At 38.0% G+C, this 18,352-nt stretch overlaps 1 protein-coding gene across 4 annotated transcripts in view; it reads right to left on the reverse strand.

Annotated features, from left to right (window-relative positions):
- SUCLG2 (succinate-CoA ligase GDP-forming subunit beta) overlaps nucleotides 1-18,352 on the reverse strand; it is a 279,639-nt gene that overhangs the window by 128,292 nt on the left and 132,995 nt on the right. For all 4 annotated transcript variants that reach the window (XM_032290424.1, XM_032290422.1, XM_032290426.1 and 1 more), the window contains exons 3-6: nucleotides 14,834-14,933; nucleotides 13,903-13,993; nucleotides 7,771-7,923; nucleotides 5,534-5,623 (exon numbers count right to left, since the gene is read on the reverse strand). In XM_032290424.1, coding sequence (XP_032146315.1) covers nucleotides 5,534-5,623; nucleotides 7,771-7,923; nucleotides 13,903-13,993; nucleotides 14,834-14,933 — 434 coding nt within the window. The remainder of the gene's footprint in view (nucleotides 1-5,533; nucleotides 5,624-7,770; nucleotides 7,924-13,902; nucleotides 13,994-14,833; nucleotides 14,934-18,352) is intronic.

Consider the following 18,352-nt stretch of genomic DNA (forward strand, 5'->3'; position numbering starts at 1 on the left):
TATGTATAGATATATATAGATAGAAGATATATATATATATATATATATATATACACTAGAGTTATCTATCTATATATACACATACATAAAATAAAAGTTATGCATATAAACATATAGTAGATACCTATGGAACCATACAGTGTTTGTCTTTTTGTGACTGGCTTATTTCACTTAGCACAATGTCCTCAAGCCCCAACCATACTGTAGTATGTGTCAGAATCTTCTTTTACAAGGCTCAATAAAGTTCCATTATAGTATATACCACATTTTGTTTATTCATTCATCCACAGATGTACACTTAAATTGTTTCAGAACTTCTTAAGCCTATACCAACTTTGCTTAGTATAAAGCCTGAATTTTCTGCACATTAATGCCATTGTAATTGATACATTAGCATAGCATTCTGGGGATATTTTCTGTTTTAATTTTCAGTGTTATACAAAGAAACACTATAATTTTTTGAGCAAGACTAAAACATAATTTGACTTGGAGACATCTCCAAATCAAGCTGGTTCTCCTTTGTAGATCTTACAATGACAAACCCTTGTACAATGTCTTATTCCAGAGGCTAGATACTACACGGTTATAAGGACTAGGCAGACAGGATGTGTAATTATGACCAGGTGTAACAGGGAGTGGCATGGCATGTGGCAAGTTAAGATTCGCTTTTCTGCTTTCTACATGGGTTAAATGTTAAAAAATAAGCACAGGTCAAAAAGAACATTCTCCTGGTCAACTTGCAATCAGTCGTTTACTACTGCCATCTACTTTCTTGGCTTATAACCACTCTACAAAAAGTTTTTCTGCATTTTTGCCACCAACTAATGTTATTTTAAGTTTGTCTGTAAAGCATTATTTAAAAACTGAAATCCATAAAATCAAATATGAATACATGAAAACCTGACAAGTTTATATGATTCTTTAAAAATGTCTCAACAGGAGCATAAAGACAAACGGCCTCAGAACTGTGCAGGCACAGTTGTGCACTGGGTCGCCAAGATGTTGTTTACAAAGTCATTGTACCTGGCCACTCCGCCCTTGACCCTCAACCCAGCTGAATATGACATATCCCCGGAAACCCAGTGGGCACAAGCCAAATGGTTGGCTGTAAGAGCCCAGCTGAAATGGGAGTACTTGCTTCAGTACAGTGACCCTAACAGCTGACAGCTCATTGAAGATCCTGCCTTGATTTGTTGGACCTATGCAAGATCAGCAAATGTCTATCCTAATTTCACACCTACTCCTAAAAACTCACGCTTGGGAGCTCTGTGTGGAATCAGGCACTTCTTCTGGTATTATGTTTTCAAAACCAAGAGGAATAGGAAAGGAAAACTTATCCAGGAAGGAAAATTGGATCAAACATTTAACATTTGCCAATGATGACTATATGTATTCTTGCTAAAATAAATCATTTATTAGTTTATAAAAAGTCTCAACAGGTTAAGTATTTTACATATTTTTCTTGCATTCCAGACATTATCATCAATATTCACATATAGCTCTCAAATCAAGCCAAAAGTACAAACCACTTCAAGAGGTGTTCGTGATCTTGCACTGACTTGGACCATCATATCTTTTCATCAGCCTAAAACCTAGAGGCACATGTTGACAATTCAAGGCACCCACGTTTTCAGAAATGAACAGTATAGATGGTAACTAAGACACACTTGAGAAACTTGTAAGTTTCATTCATATAATTGTCCGCCCCTACCATCTTCAGTTTTGCTTTCTGTGGTTTTAGTTATCCATGGTCTACTACGGTCCAAGTTATTAAATGGAAAGGACAAAGTCATGGAATAAAATCCTCGGATGGAACACAGTATTAAAGTCACTGAAGGATTACCACCTCTACAGCAACACTTTGATGAGTTAAAAAGAAAGAGACAAAACTAATTATGACGTTCTTCTAAAAGGTTGTGGTGAAAAACCTTCAACTATCCAGGATTCCCAACCACTGACATCATCTGTTCCTGACATCCAGCCACTGACACCTGTGGCTTGATGATCCAGGATCATCCAAAGTAGATGTCACTCCTGAAGTACTGCCAGTAGGTCATGAGTAGCCCAATGCTACATCACAATGCTCATATCACTCACCCTTACCAGGTAGACATTGTATCATCTGACATCATCACAAGAAGAATGAATACAGTACAATGAGGTATTTTGAGAAAGAGACCATATTCACATCACTTTTATTATACTTTATTGCTATTGTTCTATTTTATTGTTGTTGTTAATATCTTACTGTACCTAATTTGTAAGTTAAACTTTATCCTAGATATAGATATCCAGAAAAAAGAGTATATATAAGGTTTGGTAGTAGGTAAGCTTCAGTCATCCACTGGAGGTCTTGTAATGTATCCTCCACAGATAAAGGGGACTTACTATATTAAGCTTTCCTATGTCTTAATATTTTTCAACAAATTCTCACAAAAATGGACTTTAGTTGGGAACAAATACTTGGTAGTTTTCATGTAAAGTAAAATATCATGTTTATTTTTGTTGTGTCTAATATTAATCACATTTTAGAGACAACAGGCATGAGTCACAGAAAAGATATTAATCATTTTACAAGACTGTCATTTTATATGGTATTCAACTATCAGTGAGGTACCTCCAAATGCCTAAACTACATCCTAGATGAAAATTAAGTAACTTTCAACATCACATTGAATCTAAGGCACCTCTAAGATACTATTTCTTTAGGAAAAGATTATTGATTGATGATTGTTTAAATGTTTCCCTTCTCCACTGACCCACCTGCTCATTGTAGACTGGCTCTCAATGTAGAACATTTCACTAATCCCCACAGCTTGAGCAAGCACCATAAAGCAGAGATTCCCAAGGCTGCAACTCCAGTACAAAGCTTTCCCTGGGATCCCAAGCCATATATTCCTTCTACTGTAGAAATATACTCAGTTGTCCCTAGATGAACAGCTTCCAACAGGACTACAGCTGAGTTCTCTCTGTCTGTCTCTCTGTCTCTGTCTCTGTCTCTCTGTCTCTCTCTCTCTTCCCCCCAGCCCGAGCTTTCACATTCCTTTATCCACCCCTCTTCCTGTACTCTCTCAGCCAGCAGGCAGATGTCTACTGGTCTGTGAGCCTCTGAAGAAAAAATGGTTGTTTTTCATTGTCTCTGCTCCCCAAGGCACAACAGACTGAGCAGCACCCAATCAGTGCTCATCCCAAGCTGCTGAGAAAATGAAGATTTAAAGCTTTCATGGACTTAGCAGTGAAGAAAGAAATAAATAACAGATTTAAAACATTTTATTTCCTTTCCTCAATAAATTAAGTCAAAGGTATACTCACAATATGGCCACTTACTGACCCCTGAGTTCTCACATGTTCATCTTCCTTCCATAGGTTAACTCATTTAAAACCTCGAGTGTTTCAGGTACTAGGAAAACACTAGTAAGTCATTTAAGAGCTATAAATAACTCTTAATTTTCTCTTATAATATGTAGTGAGGGGGGAGTATCCCGTGATGTACATTATACTGTTATTAACTTCTCCAGAGTTCTCTATTACATTCACCTCTTGAACTTTTAAATACAGGTATTGATCGACTTACGACCTATGCAACTTACGACCATTCGACTTTATGACCACAATTACTAGCCACTACTGCTCCGCGTCTGGCAGCGCAAACATTGCCCAGCTGGGCATACAACAGTGCGGACCAGCTTCTGGCAGCACTACCATCTCCACGTGCACCACTTCAACTGTACATATAGCCTACTCAACTTATGACCAAATCGTGTTACAACCGGTCTGCCGGTCCCAATCATGGTCGTAAGTCGAGCACTAGTTGTATGTGGTCAGCAGATTTGGCCCATTCCAGATTTATTTTTCTGCCATGAAAAGCCACCTTTTGCTGACTCCCTAGGAACCTCTTCAAAGTGGACGCCTAGATGTGTTGTTTAACCTAGTCATGTACATGACAAATGTTTCTTGAGGAATAAAAATAGATGCCAAGCACTTTGCCAGCTGCTGGTAACACAGCAGATAGGAGAATGGACAAAGTCCCTGCTGTGGTAAAGATTAGGATCTAGCAAAGGTGACTGCAAATAAATAAAAGAAATACAGATGCCCAAAGTGATATGGAGGAGGGAGACAGGGTCACTGTGCACACTGTAGCTGACTGCTGGACAGGGCAGCTAGGTCACAGTAGCTGTATGGGAGACGGACTTTAGGTGACCACCACTGCTACAGGAGAAGCCTGTAGCATTTAATAAATGTCAGGTGAATGGCTAATGTGGCTGGTATCCTCATTTTCAGGAAGTGAAGCCAATGACTGTAGAACAAATTCAGGAATCTTCCAGTATCTTCTTCAGACAGATTACTATGCTGGCATCTCTTTGCTAGTCTCAGAAATGGCAATTAGTTCCTCTAATTGTCCATTGAATCATGGCCCTTTCTCTGTCATCCTGAGGTTTGGTCCCAGATGGCCCTGTCTCATTCTACCATCTTCAATCTTTTGCTTTCAAAGTGAGCCTTACCCTTTTTCAAATAAGTGGTTTCCCTTCATTTAAACATATATATTTTTAAAACCTTACTCTGCTTTACCCCTCTTTGACTTGCTTATTGTTACCATAAAACTTCCAGAGAGACAGTCAATCAAAAGAAAAAGAAAAAAGTGGATTATCTACTGTCTTATGGGAACAATGCTGCCCAACCAAATTAAAGGACATACTCTATAACCTCTTCATAAAGCCCCGGACCAGAGAACATATACACGCACACATATGCACGCAATCTAGGGTCATTAAGGTAGCTTCTCTGAGTAATAGAGGGAAGAAAAAGTAAGTTCATCTGATTTCGCTGTGGCACTAGGAAGCTTGCCCCGCTAGACATATAATCAGGTGCACAGGCTGGACCCAAAGGCAGAGCGGGGCACAATGCTCAAGACAGATTCTGTCCCTCAACAGCTATGAGGCCAATTTTTTGTTTTTTGAATCTAAGAGATATTATTACAAAATTGGCGTATTTTAAGTTGTTCTCTTTATGTCATCAATATTCATTTCAAATGCCCATTAGCTATGAAAGAATAGCAATTAGTTAAATAACATGTACTATTAATACCAATAAGAATGGGCCTTTATGGAGCACTACACTAAGGACTTTCACACATTATTTTACTGAATCCCCACAATAAGCTCTCAGGAGTTGTCATCATTTCCATTCTACAGATGAAACTAAAATTTGAATGAGCTGAATCACACACCTGCCAGTGCTATGTACCAGCAATGCTACAGAAAAAATAGAGATTACCATCCATTATAAAGTGTATGTGTCCACATGCAATACACATGCAGACACATACCAAAATACATTAAAAGACCCATCATAAACATCCTCTTTTAAAACATCAGGGAAATACTTTTCTTCATCATAAACAGCTGGAGGAAAAAATTATAAAACAATAAATAATCCTGTTTCCTGGTAATCACAGACACTAGAGGCAATTAAGCAAGTTCCCAAATGTTTTCTGAAACAAGTCAGACACACCATCCCCCAATGGCTTATATACCTGGCTTTTCAAAGGCCCCACAAAGCCTAGATTTTCTGCCATCCGGTGAGCCTGGCTGTCCTTTATTCCTTCAAAAATGTCAATTTGCTCCTGGTAAAAATAAATCAAATAAACAAAATTCAGACCGTGAACTAAGAAGATTTACAACCTCAAAAGAAAATGCTTAGTATTTATTTGCAAATGAGTAATTAAAGCATGGCACCTATCCAGAGATCTCTAAGCAGGGCTCCCACAGATGCCTGTAGGGTATGTTTTAATTAGCAGACCATCTATAAAACAGTCCTTCCAAAAACTATATAATTCTTCATGGTGGCACGCTGACAAGAAGATCTGATGCCAGTTTTCACTTTTAATTACTATACAGATGGCATTGACGAATATTTAGTCAGTTAATTTTTATGACATCTTTTGGAAGGCTTCCAAAGTAAGGTTTTCCTGCCTAATATTAGTTAAGTTTAAAGCCTGTTATAGATAGGTTAAATATTACCTTATGATTTAAACACTCTATTGGTGATAATTCTTACTGATATCTTACGTCTACAAAATGCTATTGTCTCAAAGACACTGAGCACTGTTCATATACATTATTCCATGCATCCTCTTAACAAATGGAATGGCTTGATTTAAATAATATGAACTTTGAAAATAACTAGGTGTTACTGGTAAGTCTGCATATAAACTCTCAATTCAATTTCCAAGGTAATTAACTTAAATATGTAACACTGGTGAAAATATTTTAAAACCAATCACTGAAGTGTGAGTACAGCAGGTCTGCAATAACGTTACTCCATTCAAAGTTATTTTGTTATAATGTTGAGAGGAAAAAAAAAGAATCAATTCCTAGCCAAGGCCACTGTCTGTGTGGAGTCTACACGTTCTACCCTTGTCTGAGTAGGTTTTCTCTGGGTCCCCTGGTTTTCTCCCACATCCCAAATCTGTACAAGTTAAGTGAACTGGCATGTCTACACAGTCCCAGTCTGAGTGGGTGTGGGTGTGCTATGTGAGTGTGCTCTGAAATGAGATGGTGTCCCCTCCAGGGTGGGTTCTTTCCTTGCACCCTGTGCTCTGGCCACCAGAGACCCTGAGCTGGAATAACTGGATAAATAATGATCTTATTTGTTCTTATGAAATCTTTCTGAAATGTATACATGGCTCCTATTTATTTTAATGTGTAGCATTAGAAATGTGTTGGTCTTCATTTAGGAGTTGGGTGATGTTTTTGTGAGCAGAAATATGCCATAGGAACTTAACTCTTGTTTATATCAATTAGCCTATGTATGGTAACACTGGTTTTCTTAGACACTGTTTCAAGTCACAATTTCCAAGAACCTGCTGAGGATGCTGAGTGTGTATTGTACATTATTTAGACAAAGAGATTTAAGAAATAAACTCTCCCCTTTTCAAAGGGAAACAAAAAATCATTTTCTAAAAGAAATAATCAATGTTTCTGGTGGAAAATTTTAATGTAATTTTGACCCCAAGAACCCAGGTTAAAAACTTGAATTTTAGTTCTGAAAAGTTATGTTGTTCTCCTTACAGCTGAGGTAGGTTAAGAAGCACTTGATATACCTCATCTTATTTAATCCTTACAATCTCACAGGATAGAAATCACCCCATGTTCATCTTACTGATTTAAAAATGAGGTTTAGAGACTTTGAGAAACTTGCACTCTGATTAAATTTGACCTCCGATCTATGACTTGAAACTAAGCTTAATATCAATAAATCAGTCAAAATTTCAAGGATTGAAAGAAACAGACAGAATCTGGACTTCATAAAGACTCTAGTTTACATCAACAGTACTGAAAGACCTTAAGGCAGTGTCTAGTTCACATTTGCTAAAAAAGAATTCATTCATCTCCTAGAAGAAAATTTCTAGATCATATAAAATATAAAATGAAAGAGAGTTAACCATGAGAAATGAAAATATAGCAGTCCTCTCCCAGTGGTTAATTCTTGAGGAAGATTGGATGGAAAGAAATCAGGGAGGAAGAAAAGGCAGGAAGAAGGAAAGAAGGAAGACTGGGGAAAGCAAAGATAAAAAGTCCTTGAACACTGAATACCTTGATTCCACCCAACTTTCATCTGGATACTTAGAGAGAGAAAGGGCTCAACATATTCATACCTTAAATTGTAGAGACAGATTTACTGCTCCTGGCCTTAGACTCCACGTTAAACATTTAACAGCTTCTACAATAACAATCAATTAATAGAGAGTAGCCAGGAATTTAAACATACCTTAAAAATGAGCTCTGGATTTGAAGCAGCCACCTCTTCAATGTCGACGCCCCCCTGTGGGCTGCCCACCAACACTGGGCCATTGCAGGACCGGTCCATCAGAATTGCTAGGTAGGTTTCTCTGGAAATGTCCAAGGCTTCAGCAACCATCACCTACCACATTAGTGGGAAAGTCAAATTAATTCAGCATTAAGATGATTTCTACTTGGAAATCTATACGAACTTGCTACACAAATCAAACGGCTTCATTTTCCGGCTCTTAAAGCCCAGGGAGTCAGTTTGCAGAGATTTGAGAGTTCTGCTCTCATGGTGCTCACAATGCCCATTTTTACCTCCTTAATTGATCCTGTTAACTTGTTCGAGTGACAGGTATTTGGTTTGCCTCAAGGAACTTTCCCACTTTAATCTTTTTTTTTTCCTTCCTCAAGAAACTGTGCGGCTTAAGAAATACTCTAGGGAAGTGGCTGTTATTTTAATTTGAGATATTAACATACATATATATATATATTTATATTACTACACTGACTTTTCTCAGATTTCACTGGTGGAAAACCAAGTATGATTGCCACAGAAGGATTCTTTTACGGTGTGTCTGATATTTCATATGTTTGTATGTTTCTCTCTCTTTGATCACTATATTTCATTTTATATTTTCTTTTAATTTACAAACATAATACACGCTTGTTCAAAAATAGTGCAAATGACACCAAAAATATTAGAGAAAATGAAAGCAGCCCCCTGCTGTACACCTCTACCTCAAACAAACCGCTCGGGCCCCAGAAGTCAGGGCAGGTATGAGCCTACCAGGAACCTTTGCGATAACTAGAAAAATGTACCCATACCTCTGGGAGGATGTGGTCACTTGCCAGGACCATGACTGGGCAAGGGACAAGTGGAATGTTAGAATGTCATCCGATTCCACAAGTAAGAGGGGACTCACTGCCTCAGCCAGGTGTCTTTTCGCTCTGTAAAACTTGAACGGCATGTAACAGCCCTGCCAAGAAAAACCACTGCTAACATTCTGGATCTTTTCTATGTATCTGCAAGCATTGCAGTAATGGAATCATCCTACATGTGGAAGCATATTACATACACTAGGATCCTTTTCTTTTTTTTTTTTTTTTTTTTTTTTAAGACAGAGTCCCCCCCAACCCCCCAGACTGGAGTGCACTGGCACGATCTCAGCTGACTGCAACCCCCACCTCCCTGCAACCTCTGCTTCCCAGGTTCAAGCGATTCTCATGTCTCAGCCTCCTGAGTAGCTGGCCTTACAGGTGCCTGCCACCATGCTTGGCTAATTTGTATATTTTCAGTAGAGATGAGGATTCACCATGTTGGCCAGGATGGTCTTGAACTCCTGACCTCAAGTGATCTACCTGCCTTGGCCTCCCAAAGTGCTGGGATTACAGATGTAAGCCGCATGCCTAACCTCTTTCTTAAAATCTTAATACTACAACTTAAATATCTTTCTAAGGTCTCTCGTCCTTGTGATTACACGGTATTTATACAACAATATTTATTTAACCATGTTCTCGCTGTCTTTTTTTTTTTTTTTTTTTTTTTTTAGACAGGGTCTTGCTGAGTCGCTCTCAGGCTGGAGTGCAATGGCACAACCGTGGCTCAGCTGTAGCCTCGACCTCCCAGGCTCAAACGATCCTCTCACCTCAGCCTCCTGAGTAGCTGAAACCATAGGCATGCACCTCCATAGGCACCTAATTTTTGCTTTATTTTTTGTAGAGATGGGTTCTTGCTATGTTACCCTCGCTGGCTTCAAACTCCTGGACTCAAGTAATCCACTCACTTCAGCCTTCCAAAGTGTTAGGATTACAGGCATGAGTCATGGTGCCTGGCCTGCTGACAGACATTTACATGAAATTCAATTTTCCTAAAATGCTACTTTAGAGAGTATTTTTATACATATATCTTTGTTCATTTCTTTTAGTAACCCTGTGGATAAGATCCTAAATGTGAAATGTCTAGGTTTTAAACTGTGAATATTTAAAATTTCGATAAGTACTATCAAAGTGCCCTTGAGAGAGGTTGTTCCAACTTACACACCTAATAAGAACAATGAAAGATGTCTTAGTTGTTTAAAGAACATAAAACAACCCATAAATAATCAGTAATAGATGTGAAAATAATGAAAGCAGTTACATTGCTCTTCTTACAAGTAGTTTAGTAATGGGTTCTACTTAAAAAGTTACACATTAAGTAGCATTAGATTTTAGCTACTCAGATACCACAAAAACACTGTTTTAGGTCACATGAAATGGGATCAATATATGATGATCTAAAAAGCTATAATGCAATGAATACAGAACTCCTCTTTTTCAAACTTTTGTTGAATTTACCATTAGTTAAAAATAAAATATACAAGTTTTCATATTAATTTATCAGAAATGGAAGCTCATGAGTATATAAAAACTATTTCTCAGCACACAGTTTTAGAATTAGCACAGAACCATTCTGATTTCAAGTTGGTTGTCCTCACCAACGATGGAGGTCAAACCATCAGCTAGTACCTAATTCTCTCAGCCTTCAGGTTGCCTAAAACTGTCAATTCTTTCAGATTGAGGAGTAGGAAAATGTTTGAAGCAAAAATACTTAGTCCTATTCTTTCCTTAAAAAATACAGTAACAACTTGTCACTTATAGTTTGCCTTTCTAGGCATCAACATTAATACAAACATTTTAAGAAATTAAGATAATCATTTACTGTAAAAGTTTCTCTAGGAGGAGAGAGTGGTTTTAAAAACTTTGGCACAAAATACAAAATGAGGAATGTGTTTTGTTTATGCTTTTAGGTCTATGGTGTTAATACTGTACATTTTCTAATACAGAGTTAGTCTAGTGAATAATACTTAATGACTTTCAGTGTTACTCTTAGAAGCAACACAAAATTATAACTTTTTAGGATAAGTGTCATTCAAGAGTCCTATTCTTAATCTTCAAAAATGTTGACAGATGTGATCTGTATTCCACCAAATTTCTATTTGTGAAGCCCAGCTGCTGTCTGAAACAACTCTTGCTTTGTAGGAATAATGTGTGACTCTTTAAGAAAATGTCACCAGGAAAATAATTATCAAGAGATAATTCAAGAAATTTTATACAACAAAGACCAGTTTGTTGACATCGTCATGTCTTCCAAATGACCCAGGATGTCAGAGTATTTTAGGAAGGGTTATAGAGTGATCCAAATGGATTCCACAAACACTCATCCCTGAGCAGCTCTATTAGATACATTTCAAAAGAGCTTCATCTGTGAAGCTCAGAAATGTGAGCTCAACAAAGAATATGTTGACACATCGTCTTTGTGGAGTCCACCAGTAGAGAAAGTTAAAATTGACCTATCTACCACTGAATCTGTTTTCTTAAAAATACCATTCTACTTGAATTGTGGTCAAGAGATAAATGTTAGTGTACAAACTATTTGTAACATACCCATGAACAGAGAAGACGAAATGTATATTTTCAAACTTTAAATTCATTACAGAGCAGTAAACACTACCAGTCCTGAATGCAGGACTGCATGATGAGTAGCACTGTCTCATGGCCCTAGTACTAGGCCCAGGAACATAGAACACATTGGCACAGACTTAGAAAACAAATATCTGACATGTATAAATGTGTGTATGTGTTTAAATAGCTTCTCAAATAAATTTAGAATCAAAAGATTCTATAATCTTGGGACTTCTGCTTCTGAGAAGATGGAATAGACATATTTTTCCCTATTCTTCCTGCTAAGTACAAATAAAAACCTTGGACATATATATACATAAAACTTAAGGTGACTCTGAAAGTTATAGAGAAAACGGGAGACTAGCTAAAGAGCTTGAGGTCCGAGAAAGGGCATGGTAGTGAGTCCGCTGTGTTTTCTTTGGCCTCATAAATCTCAGGCAGGGTATTAGGTGCTAGAGAAGCCAGCAATCCAGAAACATTAATAAGCACAAATACACTAACACTAACAATAGCTGGTTAGCTAAACAAATAAAATTGCAAAAAAATCTCATAATGTTTAAAAAAGTTTACCAACTTGTTTTGGCCCACTTTCCAAGTCATCATGGGATGCATGTGGCCTGTGGGCCATGGGTTGGACAAGCTTGCACTAATCCATTCATGAGGGCAGAGACTTCATGACTCATCACTTCCCAAAAGGCTTTACCCCTTAATGCCAGCATAATGGGGATTAAATTTCAACATGCATTTTGGAGGGGACATTCAGACCATAGCATCCATGAACAGATAATTCACCAATGACAATCTACAGATGGCAAATAAGCACATAAAAAGATGTTCAACATCTTTAGCCATTAGGGAAATGCAAATTAAAATCACGGTGAAATATCAGTACACACCCATCACAATGGCTAAAATAGTATCACCACCACCAAATGTGGGCTAGAATGTGAAGAACCCTGACTTACACACTGCTGATGGCAATGTAAACAGCCACACTGGAAAATATTTGTCCATTTCTTAAAAAAACTAATCATACAACTTCTATATAACCCAACAATTATTCCCCAAAATGAAGATTTATATTCATACCAAAAACCTGTTCATGAATGTCTAGAGCGGCTTTATTTGTAATAGCCTAATACGAACCAACCCAGATATCTTTCAACAAATGATGGTTAAACAAACTGTGGTAGGTACATCCATATCATAGATTGCTACACAGCAAGAAAAAAGGACTGCAATGTGATTATTATGCATGATATGCCTGTATCAAAACATCTCATGTACCTCATAAATAGATACACCTACTATGTACCCACAAAAATTAACAAAATAAAGTGAACTAAATGCTGATAAATACAACAATTTAGAGTTTTCCACAAAACTCTCCCTGAAAAGTAAAAACAGGATGTAACCACTGTAGTGTCTTGCAGCATGGTGCACTGGTAAGGACCACTGATCTGTGATGCTATGTCAATGGGGCAGATAGTTGCCACCCCAAAATGTGGGACCCTAATTTGCTCTTAGGACAGGACCTTCTAACCACGGATGCTTTTCAGAGCTGACACATGTGATCAGTGTAGTTGTATAGGAATTTAATGTTTAGCTATAGCTGTCTTGAAATTTTAACATAGGTCCCTGCCTTTTTATTTTCCACTGGATTCTGCAACCCATGTAGATAGTTCTAGTGTCTGGATACACAAAAGGGATGGCGAAAGGTAGATTAAACTGGTAGGAAGCATTTGAATATCCTCAGTAAACAAGGTTTGTTTTTAGGCACACTGATGTTTTTTGAAGTTCTTTATTGCATTTATTTTCAAAGTTAGTGTGAGAGAGCTTTTACACTTTCTTGGAAGTTATGTGCCATTACTGCTTTCCACGTTGCTTAAAAAAAAGCCATTTTGATGGGTGTGTAATGATATTTCATTGTGAACCAACCACTGCAGGACACTGCAGTGGTGACAACCTGTTTTTACTTTTCAGGGAGAGTTTTGTGGAAAACTCTAAGTTGTTGTAATGTGTTATCTAAAGCAGCAGGTAGAGTTAGGTTCTGGTCTCAGCTCTACCACTCACAATTCCATGATTGAGGCAGGCCCCTTTCCTCTGGGCTTTATTTTGTGTGTGGTGGGGCGGGGGGGGGGGGTGTGGGAGGGGTGTCCACATGCTATACATACTTTGGGCGCTTCAGCTGACCTTCATAATGCAATATACCCCCAGCAACAAAAATGGCTCAAAATTATAGTCATCCCCAAATAAGGAATGCGGCACTTAGAAAAACAATCACCATAGGTAATTCTGACAGACACGCCTGGGGTTGGGGGTCACTGTATGGGAGCAGCAAATGTCCCTCACTGAATATAGGGCTGTCATAGCAAGCACCTCTCAACTAAAGAGAATGCATCTGTGTTTTCAGAGGGAAAGCCATTGCTTGGTCACTCACCCTCATCCACTTTTGCTAAATGCTAATGATAATAAATAATCTTACTATCATAGAGCCCTTTTTATTTCTCCTCAAAGACATACCACTTACTAAACAGATTGGATGAGCTTTAAAAGTAAAATGGCATATTGCCAAAGAGCAGTATTTCATCAGATTCTGTCAAAAACTAAAGAATGGTTTTCTTTTCAATTTTTTAACACATATATAGAAAACGATCCAAAGTATCCATATTACCTTGTTAACTTTCACACCTTCTTTTGGAGTTTGTTTGGTCGCTAGATTGTACCCAATCATCTGTTTAGCCAGCTGTCCCACAATATTAGGGCTAAGAGAAAGAAGAAAAAAGAAGAAAATGAATGTCTGTTAAAAATCATTTTAAAACAGCGTCCTTACACATAGCCTCATGTCTACACTGCAAAGGGTTCACCTTCACCCTCACAAGACCCATGTGTCTTTCTGCTTATGTGTTTAGCACTGTACTAGAGGCTCAGTGGGAGCAAAATAAAAATGAATTCATGAATGAGTAAATGAAACGAAAGTGGCTTTGTTGACCTCTTTACCCAAATAAGTTACAGTGATAGTAAAGAGGTAATGCTGAAATGCATACCAGATTTAGATAAGAGTTGACTGAAGACCTGACAGTGGAAAACTGGAAAGATATTGACCAATTAGTGGGATAGGAAGAGGGTAAAAATCAAAGTAAATAGTAAAAAGGTGTGTGACAGGAACAGGGAGAGGAAAGCGTTTAGTGCTAGGAGACGCAGGAGAAGAAGTTGAAAAGACAGGCTCAAATAAAGGAAGGCTTGGACTATCGGGGGGAGGTACCCCAAACACCACTGGTAATGGGGAGCCCCTGTAGGTTCTTGAATAGGGGAATGACATTATGGAAGTAGCATTTCAGTTGAAAGTCGTATCAGATCCAACATTTATGATGAATCATTGATTGTCTAGAAGAGAAGGACTGTCAAGTTTTTACCAATTAGTAAGAAAAATCCTTTTGTGGGAGCAGAAGGAAAACTAGGGCACTGCCAGAGCCCTCTACCTATGATTTCAGTTTCTTCTAGTGCTCTGGCCCCCAACCATCCTCCGTGTGCCTTTCAATCATGAGCAAGACCTTCCATAACTGCTTGGTCCAAAGGCAAGGAATTAAAACCTCCAGACTTACTCTTTAGTTAAATGAACACCTCCCTTCAAACCACTATTGAAGACACCTTTTCCTCTTCCTCCAGCTAAGATCTGGGCTTTTAAAACAATTTCTTTTGCATCTGAAAAAGAAAAATCCAGAGTTGGTAGCTGATTTTAAATTCCTTTTTTTTTTTTTTTTTTAAGCAACAAGGAAAGCAATAATGGCACATAACTTCCAAATAACTGGTAAAAGCTCTCTCAAACTAACTTTGAAAATAAATGCAATAAACAACTTCAAAGAAACATCAGTGTGCCTAAATACAAAGCTTGTTTACGGAGGATATTCAAATGCTTCCTACCAGTTTAATCATCTAATACTCCACCTTCCCAAGGGAAAGCAAGGCATGTGTTCCCTTGCTCTTTTGAGTGTGTCAGAAAAAGCTAAATAAATCCTTGAAGGAGGTATTAATTTTACTGTGTAATGGCACTCCCATGTGGCAGAGGCACCAGTCTGCCAGTAAGAGGAGCTAATCATCAGAGATGTCAAAGAGAAGCCTTGATTATGTGAGGAAGGTTTAAAAGACAAGACGTAAAGGTCAGAGTTAATAACTGCATTCTTGGAAACCAATAGTTTTCTGAGCACTTGTTCTATATATTGATAGGGTTGGGCTAGGGAGGAGGAAATGGGTTGAAGCTAAAAGCAAGCCATATTTTAAAATTACTGGCAAAGTTACAAAATATCCTAGGGGAAAGTGGTTGTGGAATCTTTGTTTCTCATCACACTTCAGGAATGAAAGAACTCTCTAATCTGAGCTTTTTAGACCAGAGTTATTAACACAAATATCGTCCCTTGCAGGGAAGTTGGGTGTGTGAAGTAGCCCAATGACAAATGGGGCCTTTAGCAAACAGGGCAGCTCCCCTCCCCAACCACACACACAAAAAAGGAGTCTCCAAATAAAACATATTTAATAAACCAAACAGCACACATCTGCAGACCACAGCTGATATCTTCCGTTTATGAATCATCTTTGTTTAAATTAGAGAGCCCAATCAATCCTCTACAAGGATGTGAGAGTATTCTAGTTCAGTACACAAGATTTAGAATCTGCAAACCCAGGTTTCAATCTGGCCTTCATCCCTCACTCAGCTGTGTGACATTAGGCAAGTTACTCAATGTCTCTGAGACTCAGTTCATTCAACTATGAAATGATGGTGACGGTACATGAATGCTTTATCCCAGAGCCTGCAAACTCATGGTTAATTAAAAACTATTGCCTCAACCAATTAGTGCATTTAATACCTTTGTATACTGCAAAGAATGATTACAGAGATGGCTAAACCAAAAAACTAACATTTTGTTGGTATCTGCCACTATTCAGTGGAACAAGCACTCTATTCAGTTTGATTATTTCAGCTCTTACTGTCATTGTTATCATTGTTACTCACAGGCAAGCAGGTAAAGGTTCAAACAGAGCCATGGAAGGCTTTATCATGAAGGCAATGGGGAGCTACAGGAGTATTTTACACCATGAAGGCATTCAGCCAGCTGATGTCGTCACACCATTGAGGCTCATTCACTGTCTTCATTCGTAAGTCTTCTTGTCTCCTGTATTTGCTTACACTCAGAAAGCTGAAGTCCACCTTTTTCTCAGAAGCAAACACAGTTCCTTCTTAGAATGCTGTCCTCTGCACCCTCTGGCAATAATTTCTGCCCTGCTTATGAATCACCACCACATCAGTCAAGCCCTGTCTTATAATAAACTAATAAACTGGTTTCCATCACGCTGAGCAGAGGACAAGTTAATTATCAGAAACTCACAAGGAACGTAGCCAAGTAAAATGAATGCATTGAATATTTGGGATACTGTAAGAATAGCTGTAAGAGCAAGGATATTGGGGTTAAACAGGCCTTGTTAAAATCTCCAACTTCGCCTATCACTTTCTTTGTAGAGAAGAAATGACTGAGATTCAGGAAGGTAAAAAGTAGCAAGCACTTTTGTAAAGTGGCCATACTAAGGAGTCTACAGTATAAAGATGATGCAAAGAATAAATGAAATATAGTAGGTAAAGTGCTTGGCACTTTTTTTTTTAAATCAACATACGACAGCTATCATCATTATAATAATTTTCATCAATTAAGAAAAAATGCCACACAGGAAGACATTTCTATTTTTCTTTGGAAGATATCAAGAGGAAAAAATACGTTTTGCTGTCTACTCAAAATTTTAATTGTGATCACTTCAAATTCTTTAAAATAACTGGCATTCCTTTGCCATTATCATTTTTCATATTCTTGTCATCCCAAAGAAAGAGATGCTTTCCTCTCCGAGCTTTTCAGTAGCAAAACTTGAAAGCCAGACAGAATACCTAATTGAGCACTGTTAATTGGCACTACAAACTTGGTAGTGCCAATTAGATCAGCTTCAGTCACTAACCATCAAGACACAGAAACAGTTGTATCCTCAATGAAATGCTGTCAATTACAGATATCGCTATTTGACCTCCAGTCAAAAGGACTCCATGACAAACATTAGGTAGACCAAGCAGTCAGTTCAGAGACTCTGCAGCCATAGATCAGGACAAAATAGAAACAGACAACAATCTACGCACATCTGCAACCTACAGCCCACGCCAAAAATGAGTTCACTAAAATCAGTTCTTCTGATTAGATCTCAAGTGCTAAGTCAATATAGTAAGTCAGCAAGCAGCAGCCCAAAGTAAAGCAAGTTTTTCTCATCTTGAGGAAAACTCTCAGGAAGTAATTTAACACAATGCTTATTTACTCAAAGTGCTGAAAATTAAGGCGACTAAATCTTACTCAACAGTAACTTGTCTCTTCTTCAGTATTTACCAAATTGATTCACATGTGTACTAAATGTCACTGTTTCTATTTATTTAAAGATCTGATTTCTCCTAAAACCCAAATTTCTCGGTTTTGTTTTTTGGGTTTTTGAACATTGCCTCTTGCCCCAATCCTAAACAGTATTAGAAAAAATAAATAAATAAATCCCATTCATGAATGCAATTTTTGTCTGAAAAAGTGAGATGATTTAACCATCCTTTAGGAAAACAAGCTAAAAGGACAGAAGAAAAGAAATAGCTCCAATAGTTTTTGGGTTTTTTTGTTTGTTTGTTTCCTGCAGCAGAGTCTCACTTTGTCACCGAGGCTGGAGTAGGGTGGTGTGATCTTGGCTCACTTCAACCTCTGCTTCCCGGGTTCAAGCAATTCTCCTGCCTCAGCCTCCAAGTAGCCGGGAGTACAGGCACTTGCCACCAGACCCTGCTAATTTTTTGTATTTTTAGCAGGGATGAGGTTTCGCCATGTTGCTCAGGCTGGTCTTGAAATCCTGAGCTAAGGCAATCTGCCCATCTCAGCCTCGCATGCTAAGATTACAGGCATATAATAGATTTTACATAGAAATAAACTGCAACCTAGACATTGATAACTATATTATTGGACTCTGAGTTGGTATAATTTGGGTCTGGATAACTCCAAAGTCTTTGCTCTTAATTGCTATTTTTATATGCAGTAGACTAAATATGCAATATCTTCACTAAA

Source organism: Sapajus apella, unplaced genomic scaffold (genome assembly GCF_009761245.1).
Source record: "Sapajus apella isolate SASKATOON/1434 unplaced genomic scaffold, GSC_monkey_1.0 scaffold23, whole genome shotgun sequence".
NCBI lineage: Eukaryota > Metazoa > Chordata > Mammalia > Primates > Cebidae > Sapajus > Sapajus apella.